This window comes from Xiphophorus couchianus, chromosome 2, assembly GCF_001444195.1.
Source record: "Xiphophorus couchianus chromosome 2, X_couchianus-1.0, whole genome shotgun sequence".
NCBI lineage: Eukaryota > Metazoa > Chordata > Actinopteri > Cyprinodontiformes > Poeciliidae > Xiphophorus > Xiphophorus couchianus.
This window is the reverse complement of record NC_040229.1, coordinates 14424892-14437884: the sequence shown is the minus strand read 5'-3', so window position 1 is coordinate 14437884 and position 12993 is coordinate 14424892. Positions and strand designations below refer to the sequence as shown.

The 12993-nt window shown below is 40.8% G+C and overlaps 1 protein-coding gene across 2 annotated transcripts in view; it reads right to left on the bottom strand.

The window, feature by feature from the left end:
• The window catches only part of chd2 (chromodomain helicase DNA binding protein 2), a 30318-nt gene that overhangs the window by 2890 nt on the left and 14435 nt on the right, over positions 1-12993 (bottom strand). For both annotated transcript variants that reach the window (XM_028037685.1, XM_028037690.1), the window contains 32 exons: positions 12825-12992; positions 11705-11844; positions 11386-11611; positions 11195-11295; positions 9773-9814; positions 9495-9673; positions 9286-9410; positions 8989-9205; positions 8826-8915; positions 8552-8742; positions 8288-8476; positions 8036-8198; positions 7088-7240; positions 6534-6605; positions 6201-6350; positions 5576-5724; positions 5390-5486; positions 5213-5305; positions 4373-4546; positions 4022-4191; positions 3891-3932; positions 3677-3816; positions 3450-3588; positions 3199-3349; positions 2294-2416; positions 2079-2201; positions 1574-1714; positions 1327-1443; positions 1067-1245; positions 876-975; positions 612-801; positions 265-511 (listed from right to left, as the gene is read on the bottom strand). In XM_028037685.1, the coding sequence (XP_027893486.1) occupies positions 265-511; positions 612-801; positions 876-975; positions 1067-1245; positions 1327-1443; positions 1574-1714; positions 2079-2201; positions 2294-2416; positions 3199-3349; positions 3450-3588; positions 3677-3816; positions 3891-3932; positions 4022-4191; positions 4373-4546; positions 5213-5305; positions 5390-5486; positions 5576-5724; positions 6201-6350; positions 6534-6605; positions 7088-7240; positions 8036-8198; positions 8288-8476; positions 8552-8742; positions 8826-8915; positions 8989-9205; positions 9286-9410; positions 9495-9673; positions 9773-9814; positions 11195-11295; positions 11386-11611; positions 11705-11844; positions 12825-12992 (4581 nt within the window). The remainder of the gene's footprint in view (positions 1-264; positions 512-611; positions 802-875; positions 976-1066; positions 1246-1326; positions 1444-1573; positions 1715-2078; positions 2202-2293; positions 2417-3198; positions 3350-3449; positions 3589-3676; positions 3817-3890; positions 3933-4021; positions 4192-4372; positions 4547-5212; positions 5306-5389; positions 5487-5575; positions 5725-6200; positions 6351-6533; positions 6606-7087; positions 7241-8035; positions 8199-8287; positions 8477-8551; positions 8743-8825; positions 8916-8988; positions 9206-9285; positions 9411-9494; positions 9674-9772; positions 9815-11194; positions 11296-11385; positions 11612-11704; positions 11845-12824; position 12993) is intronic.

Below are 12993 nucleotides of genomic sequence, written 5' to 3'. Positions count from 1 at the left end.
AGCTGCCTGTATTTTTTTTTTCATGCTATATTTTTATAAATATATTTAGAAATTTATAAATATTTATAAATATATTTATTTCAAAAGCGTTTCTAATTTTGAACCAATGATGAGTAAAAAGGAAATCCATATTCCTCTTTTTTTTTTTTTTAAATAACTTGCTCATGCTACTCCCTGATGGAATGCCACCCTGGGCCGGTGTCATATATTTTTCCTCTATGTAACGATCATGTAGTAAAGTGAGATGAAAAGGTCTCATCCCACCTGTCATAATAGGGCCGATGTCCCCTGTGGTCCCTGTCGTTGCCGTACTGCTCATACGGCCTTTTTCGAGGAGAGGTGTTGTTACGGTAACCTCCTGAGCTTCGATACGCGTCTCCGTGGGGACGTCGATCTCCGTAGTGATCCTTGTAACGATGAGGGTCGTATGGATGGTGGCGGTCTCCCTGCCAAGGCTGATTGCTGTTTCCTTGATAACCGTATTTACGGTCTCTCGGCCAGTCTCCTCGATCTGTGAAAAAAACAAACAGTTGAATAGTGATGGTTTTGCTTGTTTGGAATTTTAAAAGAATTGTTTGGGCTTTGAAGTAAGGCAGCTGGTCCACACGCACCGTTGTTGCCAAAGTGTCGTTTGTTAGCAGCGTTGTATGGTTCCCTGTGGTGTCCGTGTGTTCCTGATTGGCTCGGGAGAGGAGCGGATTTGGAGGACGGTATGCCTGTGGAGTCTCGACTGGACCCCGAAGGTTCTGGTCTGAAGGATTTTATCCTCCCTGAGGAATCGTCCTTCTTCTTGTGCTCCTTCTGGAAACGTCACGATGTATTTAGTGGCGATAACACACGGCAGCTCGTGTTCCGACCAATATGCTCCAACTTACCTCTTCATCATGCGATCGCTTCTTTTGAGCCATTTTGTAAAGCTTGTGCAGCTTTCTGGCACTGAACTCTGTAAACTTTGACACAAAAATCCAGAGATTCCTAAACAACAAATGACAGAAAATAATTAGAAGAGCAGACCAGAGGAGTTTGATGTTTAATTCAACCAAGATATCACTTTTTTTTTTTTTACCTGCGCCATATTTTGACATGTTCGGGGTCGCTGTACGCTTTAAGGCACTCTGTGATTCGGTCTCCGATCTTCAGCAGGCATGTGCGTGTGTGCTGGAGCTGCTCCTGGTCGGACAGTCCTTCATCGGGTTTGTCCAGTTGCTTGAGGGCCTTCTTCACCGGCCGCATGCGCTCCTTACACTGCAAACGAGAACGTCATGCACTAATGCCTATGCAGGGAAGAGTAAGAAACCCGTCTCACTGAATCGTTGCTCAACTCACAATACTAAAGGTTTCCTGGTCGAGCTCGTCATCCTCCTTTCCTTCGATGGGAACGGGCTCGGAACCGGCTGTGATGTGAACTGGACCTTGAGTCTTCTTCCCTTTGGCTGCCTTAGCCTGGCAAACAAAAATATACAACAGTAAGGGATTACACTGACAAGGATGTTTCTAAATCATTTATCTGGTATGAATATATAGACTTATTCCATAAAAACCACTGAATTCTAGAGGTAAAGTTCTGAGATACCTTCTCCTTTCTGGGCTTGGCGGTTTTCTTTTCCTTGTCTCCATCTTTCTCTTTTTTAGGTGTTCCCTGTTTTTCTTTGTTTTCCTTGTTATCTTTTTTCTTTTGCCTCTTCTTCACAGGAGACTTCTCCGCTCCCTCTTCCTGCTCAAAACACAAAGCCATGAGGAAAACAATGAGTGGAAGGTCAAGGAATGCAAATATTAAGAAATTAAACTCTACTTTAAACTACTCCTTAGTATGCTGACACAGACATTAAGTGAAAAGGTTTACAACGCTTACATCGCATCATAAAACTATCAATGTGGTTGTAATCACTCAGCAATTTAGATATAAAAATGAGTTATTGTCATTGCACAAATAAGACAGTTTATTAAAATTCACATGTAGTATGACTCTTAAAAAAATCTCATTTTAACCCCCCCCAAAAAAAGAATTTAAATATCTACTCCAGATGTGAGAAAAATTAAAATCAGTTAATTGTGGAGCCTCTGAGGAGCTGACTGACCTTGACCTCTCCTTCCTCTGACGGGTTATCGGACAGCCGGGGGGACGAGATCTCGTTGCCCTGCTCGTCTTTGAGAACCTTGGCTTCCTTCTTAGCTCGGGGCTTCCTCTTCTTCACCTTAACCTTGGAAGAAGAGACCAGAAAAGCAAAGTGGTGTAAATGAAATATTTAAATCACACTCAGGAGAAACTGCTATTTGATGACCAGCAGCTCACCTCCTCTCCGGATTTAGATAGAATCGCGTTGTCTTGCTCTTTCTTAAGCAGCTTGAGCAAATACTCAGCTCTCGCCTGCAACTGCTTGCCCTGAGGCTTCTTGTTTGGGTCGTCTGGAAGAATCTGTGCAGAAGGACAAGAAATGTTAGATTTTACAATTCCTGTTTGTTTTTAAAAGAGCTACTGACCAAAAAGGTCAGATGTCAATGTTTTAAATTTGAGCAAGGAGGTTATGAGTAGAGAGCTGAGTGCAGGGTGGGAAAGGAAAACAACTAATTATCAGCTAATTATATTCTCAGTGTTACTCTACAAACAGGAGAACAGTACATGTGCTTCAAAACTAATTAAAAAATTGTTATTTCTTCAAATCCTGTGTTTACATCTAAAGATAAAACCATCTACCATATTTTCTGGACTACAATTCATTAACATTAACACTGGAACTGGAAAGCATTTTAAATATACAAAATAAACAAACAAAACAACAAATAAAAAGAATTATAGCGTCTCTATAACCAAAATTGCATTTAAAAAAAAAAAACATTCAGTTTTGACATGGAAAACAGAAAAAGTGGCAGGTAGTGCAAACTACTTTGTACTAAGAGTCAAATGTTTGCAGCACTTCTCAAAATGTTGACTTTTCAATGATATTAATCTCTTTAGCAACAGTTAAAATTAACTATTGCCTTGGCAGTTAATGTCAACTGTCATCACATTTATCATTAAATTGATTTATTGCTTATTGTGACAGGCTTAATTATGACTGTAATAATTCATTTTCCATTATTTTAGTCAGAGTAGGACACAATTTCAGTTTTTAAATATTAAGAAGCTAATTAATCATTAAATAAAACTCTTCATGAAGGTTCTGGGACTTCAAAGCGGTGGAAGATAATTAAACTTGCCTTATCAGCCAGTTGCAGGTCAGGATCTGTCTTTATCAGATCCCAGTTTCCAAAGCCGTGCTCGTAGATGCCCAGTAGAAGCTGAGTGTCGTCCTGCAGATCCCACTCCACATCGAAGTGGGCGACTTTAACCCTGCAAGTCAGTATGAACCTAAAGGAAGGGGGCGCATTTACTTTAAACTGAACAACAGAGATAGACTCTTCAGAAACACCACAATGTGGCAGAGCAGAGAAAGATAGAAGTTTCTCACTTGTTCCTCTCAGCGGGGTTAAGGGGTACGACCTTGTGAAGCGGCTCAAACTCCTCCTCGTGCTGGATGATTGACTTGGCATTGACCTGAACTCCTGAAATCTTAATGTTGATTCCTCTGCGTTTCCCAGGACCTTTGGCTGAAAGAAAAACATTATTTTTGTAATTCTTTTGGCTAATAAGTGGGAAAATCAAGTTTTATTTTCAAAATAAACACAAGCTACAAACCTTCAACTGGGTTCTCTTTGAGCTGTTCCTCGTGTTCCTGCACGGCCGTGACGCAGCTGGAATGAATCAGTTCGCCCAGCCTCTTGAGGTCTGCGATGGATTTGTCCACCAACTCAGAGTCTCGGGCGATGGCTTCCAGTCTGGAAACAGGAAGTGTGTTTGTCAAATATAAAGCTGGTGAAACTCCAGCTGAGTGATTTCTCATTAAATTTACCTCTCCAGTGGCGATCCAAACTTCTTATAGGCTTTAATGAATCTGTTAAAGGGATATGGAATAGATTTATATCATCCTCCTAAATGGATCTGATTCTGTTTGATTTCATGTAAGACAGTTAAATACTGTACCTGCGGATTTCTGCATCGGTGAAGCCCTCCACGTTGTTTTTGCGAGCTCGAGGTCTGCCTCTTTTCTTTGGCTTCTTGTCGTCGTCGCTGTCATCCGTCTCGCTGTCTGAGCCAGACGAGCGCTGCTTCAGCTTCGAGCCCACATCGCTGTCGCTGTCATTGGCTTGAGCCTGAAAAAGCAGCGTTGTTAAGAGTCAAACTGGCTTTGAGCCAAATAAGATATCTGCCTGAGATCTTTATGACTATGCACAATTCTCCTTATTTCTGACATTATTGAGTGAAAATAGTTTAACTTTTTGATTCTAAGAACACAAGATCTCAACCCAACACTAAATTGCCTCTAAGCCCTACCCTCTTGTTGGAGCTCCTGCTCCTGGGCAGCATGAAGATGTCTTCCATCTCCCGCTGCTTCTCCGCCTCCTCAATTTTACGGCGCTGCTCCTCAGGAATGATGTCGTCCCATTCCCGTATGGGCTTCTCCTCAAACTCCGGAGTGGTGTCTTCCATACTGGAGAAGTTGGCGACCTGAAAGGAAGGAGGAGAGCTTAACAAATATATTTTAGGACTGCAGTTAATGATTATTCTAGTAATCGATTATCTTATCAATTATTCTGACGATTAAAATGACAAAACAGGCACATTCTGCAGATTTTCCATTTAACCACTCGAGCCTTTTTTATACAATATTAGATACAGAATTTGACATGTAAATAGGCAAATAATTCAATTAAATTTTTTCAAATCATTTGTAGCAAAAGAGCCATCTGCAGCTACAAACAATCGCTGCACTATTACTCTACTAAAACCCTACTAATTCTGTTGAATATTTTTTGATTAAACGATTAATAATTGGATAGCAAGTTACTTAATCTAAATTTTTTAACATCATTTGAACCAGGTGAAACAAAAATGCCACTTGAGGAGTTCTGGGTAGAACAGATTTACAGACAATGAACATTTTTTCACCTTAAATGGAAAATGTTTATATCTTTTGCACAGTTTTGGCTTAATTAAATCTGATTGTGCCGTTCTTCCACCAAATAGCCTTGTTTGGAGTTTGTATACTCAAGTTAATAATTGCTTTCTGAATTAGTTGAGTTGATTAATAGATTAATCACTATTTATAATTTCAGCCATAATACATTTTAGCTTTATGTAACAAAAAATAAATAAAACAGTCAATGCAGGCACCTTAAACTGTGATAGAAGCTCATCTGTAGCGCTGGAGCCTTGATCAGTTTCTCTTGTTTCTGCCAACCTCAGGATCTCTTCTATATCCATCTCCTGAAAATGAGAAAATGTGTTTAACAGTCAAAAACATAGCAAAACATTCCAGTCCAAATCATAGTAACCCCCTTATTGTCTTACCTGTGGCTCGGACTCCTCTCCCTCTGCCTCTTTGAACAGATCTTCAGCACCAAACTTGAGAATAGCAGTCAGTTCTTCCTTATTGAAGGGGTTTGAACTGTCAAAAAAACAAGAAGAAAATGTAAAAAAATAAAATAAAAAATCATATAAAACGAGCTGATTAGCTGTAATTACTGCAAGTCTCACTTTGAGTTTCCTGAGTTGTTATCCAGAACCGTTCGACCTGTCGTGTCCATTCTCTGAATGACCAGATGGTCCAAAACCATCTTCTTCTTTGCCCTCTCGATGATGTCCTCTTCCACCGTTCCTTTAGTGACGAGCCGATATATATTCACCTGCGAGGAAACACAATGTTAAAATAAAACAATGAAACAATAAAACATGGATTAAAATCACAGGACTTTCCCTTGATTACCTTTCAGCTGTCTTAGATTCCGCCACCAAGAATATTTATTTTAGTCCACATTTTGTGAATTTAGTAAATCAAAGAAAAGGTTGGGAGGATTTATGCTTTAATGTAAATATGGGGATAATCACCCCACAATCTTAATCAGCCTATAAAAGCCTGATTGATGCATCTTTACTCATGAGTCTTACAGTTTTCTCACAGCGTGAAGCACGCTAACGTGCTAGCATTAACGCCAAACCACAAAACAAATGACTGCAGTCGTATTGACAAAATATGAATATATACAGTAAAAAGGAATAAAACTAGCCAATAGAAGAAGAGATGCATGCACAAATTTATACAACATAATGAAATTTAAGATCAATAACAGAAAGGCCGGATAAATTTAGGACTTTAAATTACCTGCTTCTTCTGTCCGATCCTGTGGGCTCTGGCCTGGGCCTGCAGATCGTTCTGAGGGTTCCAGTCTGAGTCGAATATGACGACAGTGTCTGCCGAGGCCAAGTTAATACCCAAACCTCCAGCTCTGGTGGACAACAGGAAGCAGAAGTCCTGCAAAACAAACGCAACGCAACAAAAAAAACCTCAGTGTTTCCGGACAAAACATTCCGGGTCAGACTCCATTCCAGGTAATGGTGTTATTAGAGTCTAAAGTCAAGGAAAATGCAAAAGATTTGACAGAATATTATGAGAGAAATTGCAACTTTCATCAACAACAATTTAAAGTAGGCATACCTCTGATCCCTCTGCATTAAAGTGGTCCAGTGCCTGCTTTCGGATTTCTCCCTTTATTGAACCATCCAGCCGCTGCAAACAGTTAGGTTCATATTTTAAATATGCTCCGGTTACTTTCTGCAGACCGACCACAACAGAGTAACGCAGCGACCGAGTCAAAGGAAACAATCTAAGTCGGGTGACTTGCAAAACCTCCTGCTGGTCTGCAGCAGCAAATAACTTGTTGGTATAAATAAACCCAAGCCCATGTCCAACAACGCTGACATCCGAGACTAATCCTGCTGAGTGCAACCTCTAAAGGACCCTTCAGTGTAAACATGTATACAGCAAGAGTCAAAAACCAAAATCTGTTTTCAGAAAGAAGCCACTTCCTTTAGATTAGTGACACTAAAAGAAGCTTTACTTTAAACAGGACAGCGAGACCGCAACGTTTCAAATTCAGTATCTTCTGTTTTTACATCCCACTGATTGAATAGAGGTCCCCATGTTCTTCTAGCCGAAGCTAGTGTCAAAGCTAATTTGAGCAGAATATGGATGAAACGTTCAAATCTCACCTGAAAAGGGTATCGCTTCTTTGTGAGATATTCAGCCAGTATGTCCAACATCCTGACCATCTGGGAGAAGATCAGGACTCTGTTGCCTCGTTCGCGGAGTCGGGTCAGCAGTTTGTCCAACAGGACCAGCTTTCCACTGCCCCTCACCAAAGCCTGGAACAAAAGAAACGAGGAAAAAAAACACATGAAGAACATTGCTTCTATAGAGTTCTGAAAGAATTTATGTCTAAATTCAACACTTTTCTGTAATAATTAAATTTACAGATTTTAATAAATTTTTGAGGATAAATATAAAAGCTCATTTAGTGATATTCTTACACAAGTTAAGCTTTAAATCTTAAAGGATCTGCAGAAAACAAGGCTTAAAAAGGGATGAGAGACTGAAGGAAAAAGGACTAAAGAACAAGTCTGAGAAAAAGGATTGAAGGAAGACTGAAAGAAGAAAGGACTGAAAGGAAGTTTAAAACCACTGAATGAAGTAGAATGGAGGAGAGGAAGGCTTGCAGGAAAGAAAAACCAGCAATGATCAAATAAATTTCATCAACAGCAATTCAAGGTAGGCGTACCTCTGATTAGAAAGGAAGACGGAAAGGGATTAATTAAAAAAAATGCTGAAGGGAGACAGAGAAGTTTAAAAGAACAGAGAAGGAAAAAAAAGAAAAATCTGATTCAAGAAAAGACAGATTTGATAAAGAAGGGATTGAATGAAAGGAAGCTTAAGGGAAGAATTTAAAGTTTTAAAAGAAGGACAAATGGATTTAACAATTAGATGTTGAGGCAGGTTTTAGAAAGGGAAAAATATTATTTTTAAATGTTGGTCCCAATCTGGAAAACACTGCAGACGTTTCCATGCTTTCTGACTGTGTATTATAGATAACACCAAGCATCTGTAGCAGAGGCGTCCTGAGGAGACGCCTGGAGCTGAAGGAAGCTCAGGATGAAACAAACCTGGAGGCTTTCCAGCTGCGTTTCTCCATCTCCCTCCTCAGGCAGCTTAATGAGGAAACTATGGTTGCAGCACTTTTTAAGCTCCATCACAATGTTTAGGAAGCCACTGGAGCTGCCGCGGGTACCTTTGGAAAGGGCTTTGTAATTCCTTGTTAAAATCCACCTGTAAAACAAGGAGGGCACATTAAGTAAGACGTGATTTATAAAAAAATTATTCATGTTGCGAGGGTTAGAGGAAAAAGAAAATCCTACTTGTAGAACTGTTTCTGCTGTGCCGACATGTCAACGCGGAGGATTTGCTCCACTTTGGCAGGTAGAGATTTCTCTACGTCTTTCTTGACCCTTCGGAGCAGGAATGGCTCCAGGACTTTGTGGAGACTCTGATAACCGTTGTCCCTTCCTTTTCCGTGTTCATCCTCAAAATCCTCCCAGGAGTCAAACCTGAAGTGGTAACAGATATTAAACAAGTCTCCCTCCTGTCTGACTCAGTTTATTTTAAGGCGTGTGAAGACGTACTTGTCGGGCATTAAGAAGTGTAACAGAGACCAGAGCTCCTTGAGGGAGTTCTGTAGCGGAGTGCCGGTAATGAGGAGTCTATGGTTGGATCTGAACTCCATTAAGGATTTGTAGAGCAGGGAGTCATCATTCTTCAGCCTGTGAGCTTCATCCACACCCAGGAAGGCCCAGTTAATATTCCCCAGGACGCCCTGTAGTCAAAGATTGTCACATTTTAAGAATCTTTGAAATGTTACAGAACCAGAACAGAGACCTATAAAAATAATGTCCCAACCTTGTCTTTAAGCAGAATCTCATAGGTAGTTAAGAGGGCGCTGAAACGGATTCTTTTGGTCTGATGGTTCACCCACTCGTAGTCACGGATCTAAACACAAACCAATATGTGAGCCACGAGATGTTTAAGAAAAAAAAACAGTCGGAGTCAAAATCAAACGAACCGTTTTCCTGCTCATGACGTCGCCCAAGTAGACCACCACGTTCATGTCCGGAGCCCAGGTGTCAAACTCCCTCTGCCAGGAGGTCAACGTGGACAGAGGCACCACCACCAGAAAGGGTCCGTAGAGCTGATGCTGGTGGAACAGGTAGGACAGGAAGGAGATGGTCTGGATGGTCTTCCCCAGCCCCATCTCATCGGCCAGGATGACGCTGTTGCACCTGCGAGTGGAGAGCGGATTCTTTACTGGGATCAGAACTTGGTGTTAAACATAAAACCATCAACTTTGTTGGTAATCTACCTGCACCAGGAGTGAGCCAGCCAGTTCAACCCGTCCAGCTGGTAATCTCTTAGCTCAAGGTTCTCATCACCAATATATGATGGCTGTTTCTTTAAGGCGACAAACCTCGGCCTTTGCTTTAATACCTGAGATAGAAAAATAAAAATTATGACTGAAAATTGTACTTCCAAGACGAAGCCATGTTTTGTTAGCTTTGCTTAACCTCCTACCTTGCAGTCCTTAGACGGGATGGTTTTACTGGAGTTTCGGCTCATGAAGCCGTCGATGCAGTGCTGAAACTTCTTCCTGACCAAGGCGCCGTCCTCCCAGCTGCACTCAGAGTACGGCAAGCCCATCCACTTGCACAGGTACTCCGGCTCGTTCGAGGATGGAGTCTTGTGACTGTGGGCTGTTTGAAAACACAGGGAATAATCAAACAAAAGTTAATAAGTTCACAACCTTTTTAAAGTTAATTTAGTTAAAAGTCAGAATGCAAGGAGGTACGTACAGGGAAAATCAGAGGAACCTGGAGTCTTTCCTGTTTTTGTTGCTGTTGGTAGGAAAAAAGAAAAATATTTTTAAAAATGCTTGAGTTGAACAAGAAATAGATAGTGATGGATTGAGCAATGATGCTGAACTACTGGTTCTGAACTGGAGGCTACAGCTGAAAAACATCTCCAGAATCAAGTGTTTTCATTAAACTGGGAAACTTTGAGTTAGAGAGGAACTTCAAACGTAATCTCAAACAGTTCATAACATCAGGAGTGGGCTAGGTAAATGTACCAATATTCACCTGATTGGTTAAGTTTTCTCAGATTACCCATCGTACTGTTCCTACAGTCCAGAGTCGTTTCTGTTTTAAATGTCAGACTTGCCAGAGTTTCCACCAGCTGGATTAAGCTAAGAGCAAATCAGTGCTGCCCCTCCCCCACGTGTTGCTTGCTAGTCGAGGGAGACTTAGCCAAGAAGCACAGCTCATTCACTTAATACAATTAGGGTCTTTGTAAATAAATATTTTAGTAAATTGAAATCTCGGAAAAGTCTCTCTCTGATAAATTTTTCACGAGAAATTGTATTAATCGAGGTACTCGAATCCCTCGAGGATTCGTTACAGCCCTAAATATAGTTAATTTTATATAAAAGCAATTTGAATTTTGATTTTTTTATTTTTATTTACAATGAACCATGGTACTTTAACTCAAGCCTGTGCCTAGCTTCTGTGTAACCTGACCCAAGACCTTCAATCAACTCCCAAAACTCTTAAAGACTAGTTCTATAAAGGAGCTCCTGCTGCTGCTGACACCTACACTGCTGCCTCTCATCTCTGCCACTGGTGAGATTTATAGCTTAAATATATAAATACCCTTGTTAAGTCATACAAGGTGCTACCTTTGCCCTACATATTGAACCTGCAGTTGATAAATCATGAACAGAAGCAGCTTTAAGCTGCAGAGTAAACCGATATGCAGCAGAAGCTCACCCAGATAACAGCATTTTAGACAACTAGTAAAAAGATTTGCAGACTTTAAAGACATTATTATGTGTTTGAATGTACTTCTGGTAGATACCTTGCTTTTGGGGCACATTTAGAGCAACCCCACTGCTAAAAAAAATGTTTGCATTCTTGCACCCCCAGCAGTCCCTAAGTTTATGCAGATAAATCTTTAAATTACTTTGAAATCATCACTAGCTTTGGCCTCATAACAGTAAAAATTTATTTAAAGAAAAACAACAAAAAAAGAGAAACAACAGATAATTTAATCGCTCTTATTTTTATTAAGATCTTGTCAAGTATTTGTCATGTTTGTAAGACAGGATTCCAATAATGAATGTTGAATTTTATTTTATTTTTTTTCAGATTATACAGGATGCTAAATTTAAATCAAAAAATAGCAGTACCCATCCTTACGAGCTGTTGCTAACTTCTTACCAATAACTCGCTCCACAACTTGAAACTGCTTCGTCAAGTCAGATGTGAGCTCCTGCTGGCAGTTATGAAACTCCACATCCTCAGGAGACGCTTTACTTAACCTGAAAACAGATTCAATTAGGTTTAAGTGATAGGTCTGGAAGGACAATTTGCTAAATAAACAACAGTAACATAAAGACAAACACTCTCACCAAGAATTCAACTCATCATTTTTCTTCTTAAAGTTGTCCAGTTTCTTCAACCCCTTGACCTTCTGCTGCGTTAGAGTGTCGATGCTCTCCCAGGTGTTGTGGATGTAGGACCAGCCCTTCCACTTGATCAGATACTGAGTCTCTCCTTCATCTTTCTCGGGATCGAAACCTTCACACGGGTCCCCGTTCTCCTCCACGGCGTACACAGTGGTGGAAGCTCCAGTGGCTGAAAACGCCCAAACATTGAGTTTGAAAACTGATCCAGAGCTTTTTTTTTTTTACTTTAACTTTGTTTAGGAAGCAAGCAAAAGGGAATCACCTCCTTTGCTGCCAGTCCTGCAATCAAGAACCCTCTCGATGGTTTCGCTGTCGTCGTCCTGCTGCTCTTCACCAGCATCTCCAGTCATTTCGATCAGGTCATCAGAGTCGGTTTCGAAGTCATGCTGATCTTCTTTATAGCTAAATAACACAGTAAGAAGGGAGATTTCAGTTCATCTTAAATTTCTCACAACTAGAATCAATAAGTGTGAAGGACAGGAAAATACAGATTGTTTATATTTTAAAATCAGTTTAGGTGTGCTGGTTGTGAAATGTCTAAAACAGTGGTTCTTAACCGGGGTTCGATCGAACCCTAGGGGTTCGGTGAGTCGGTCTCAGGGGTTCGGCGGAGCCTCCGCCACGGAGGTCAAGACACACCCGACTTATTATGTAAATTTGTGATGACATGCCCGCTTGGCCATCACTTGCTGCAGATGATCACGTTACATTAATTGGCCAATCAGTGCTGCGGGGACTTTATTGTGCTCAGTAGTCACCATGTGACTGTCGTAGTCGTATGTTGTATGGTATCTTTCTTAATATTTTAATCCATACTAACTATGTCGAGCAAAAAAAGAAAGTGGTCGGACGAATATGTACAACATAGATTCACATGTATCACGGAACGTGATGGGAGTCAGCGTCCTATCTGCATGATTTGCAATGTCAAGTTGAGCAACTCTAGCCTCGCACCGGCAAAACTGGAGGAACACTTCTTGAAGCTGCATGGAGATGGGGAATACAAGAACACAACGCTCGCTGAATTCAAGGTGAAAAGAGCCAGATTTGATGAAAGGGCCACTCTGCCTGCTCTTGGATTTGTACCCATGAACAAACCGATTCTCACCGCATTGTACAAAGTTGCTTACCTGATCGCAAAGCAGGGCAAGCCGCACACCATCGGTGAAACACTCATAAAACCAGCGGCGTTAAAGATGGCGAATCTGATAAACATATACCTATGTCTTGAATTTGGAAAAAAATCATATTTGATTTATCACTAAAGAAGGGTTCGGTGAATGTGCATATGAAACTGGTGGGTTCGGTACCTCAAACAAGGTTAAGAACCACTGGTCTAAAATATCTGACTGAACTTTGTCTTTAGGAAAAAAAAAAGTCACCTCTTAATTTTTGTGGCCCCTCTTCTTCGAGTCTGTCTCTTTGGAGTATCGTCTTCATCGTCGTCGTCATCGTCGTCGTCATCATCGTCGTCTTCAGCTGACGATTCCTGTTTTCTCAACTTTCTTCCTTTTTGAGACTGCTGCTTTTTTGATGATTTGGTCTGAGGCC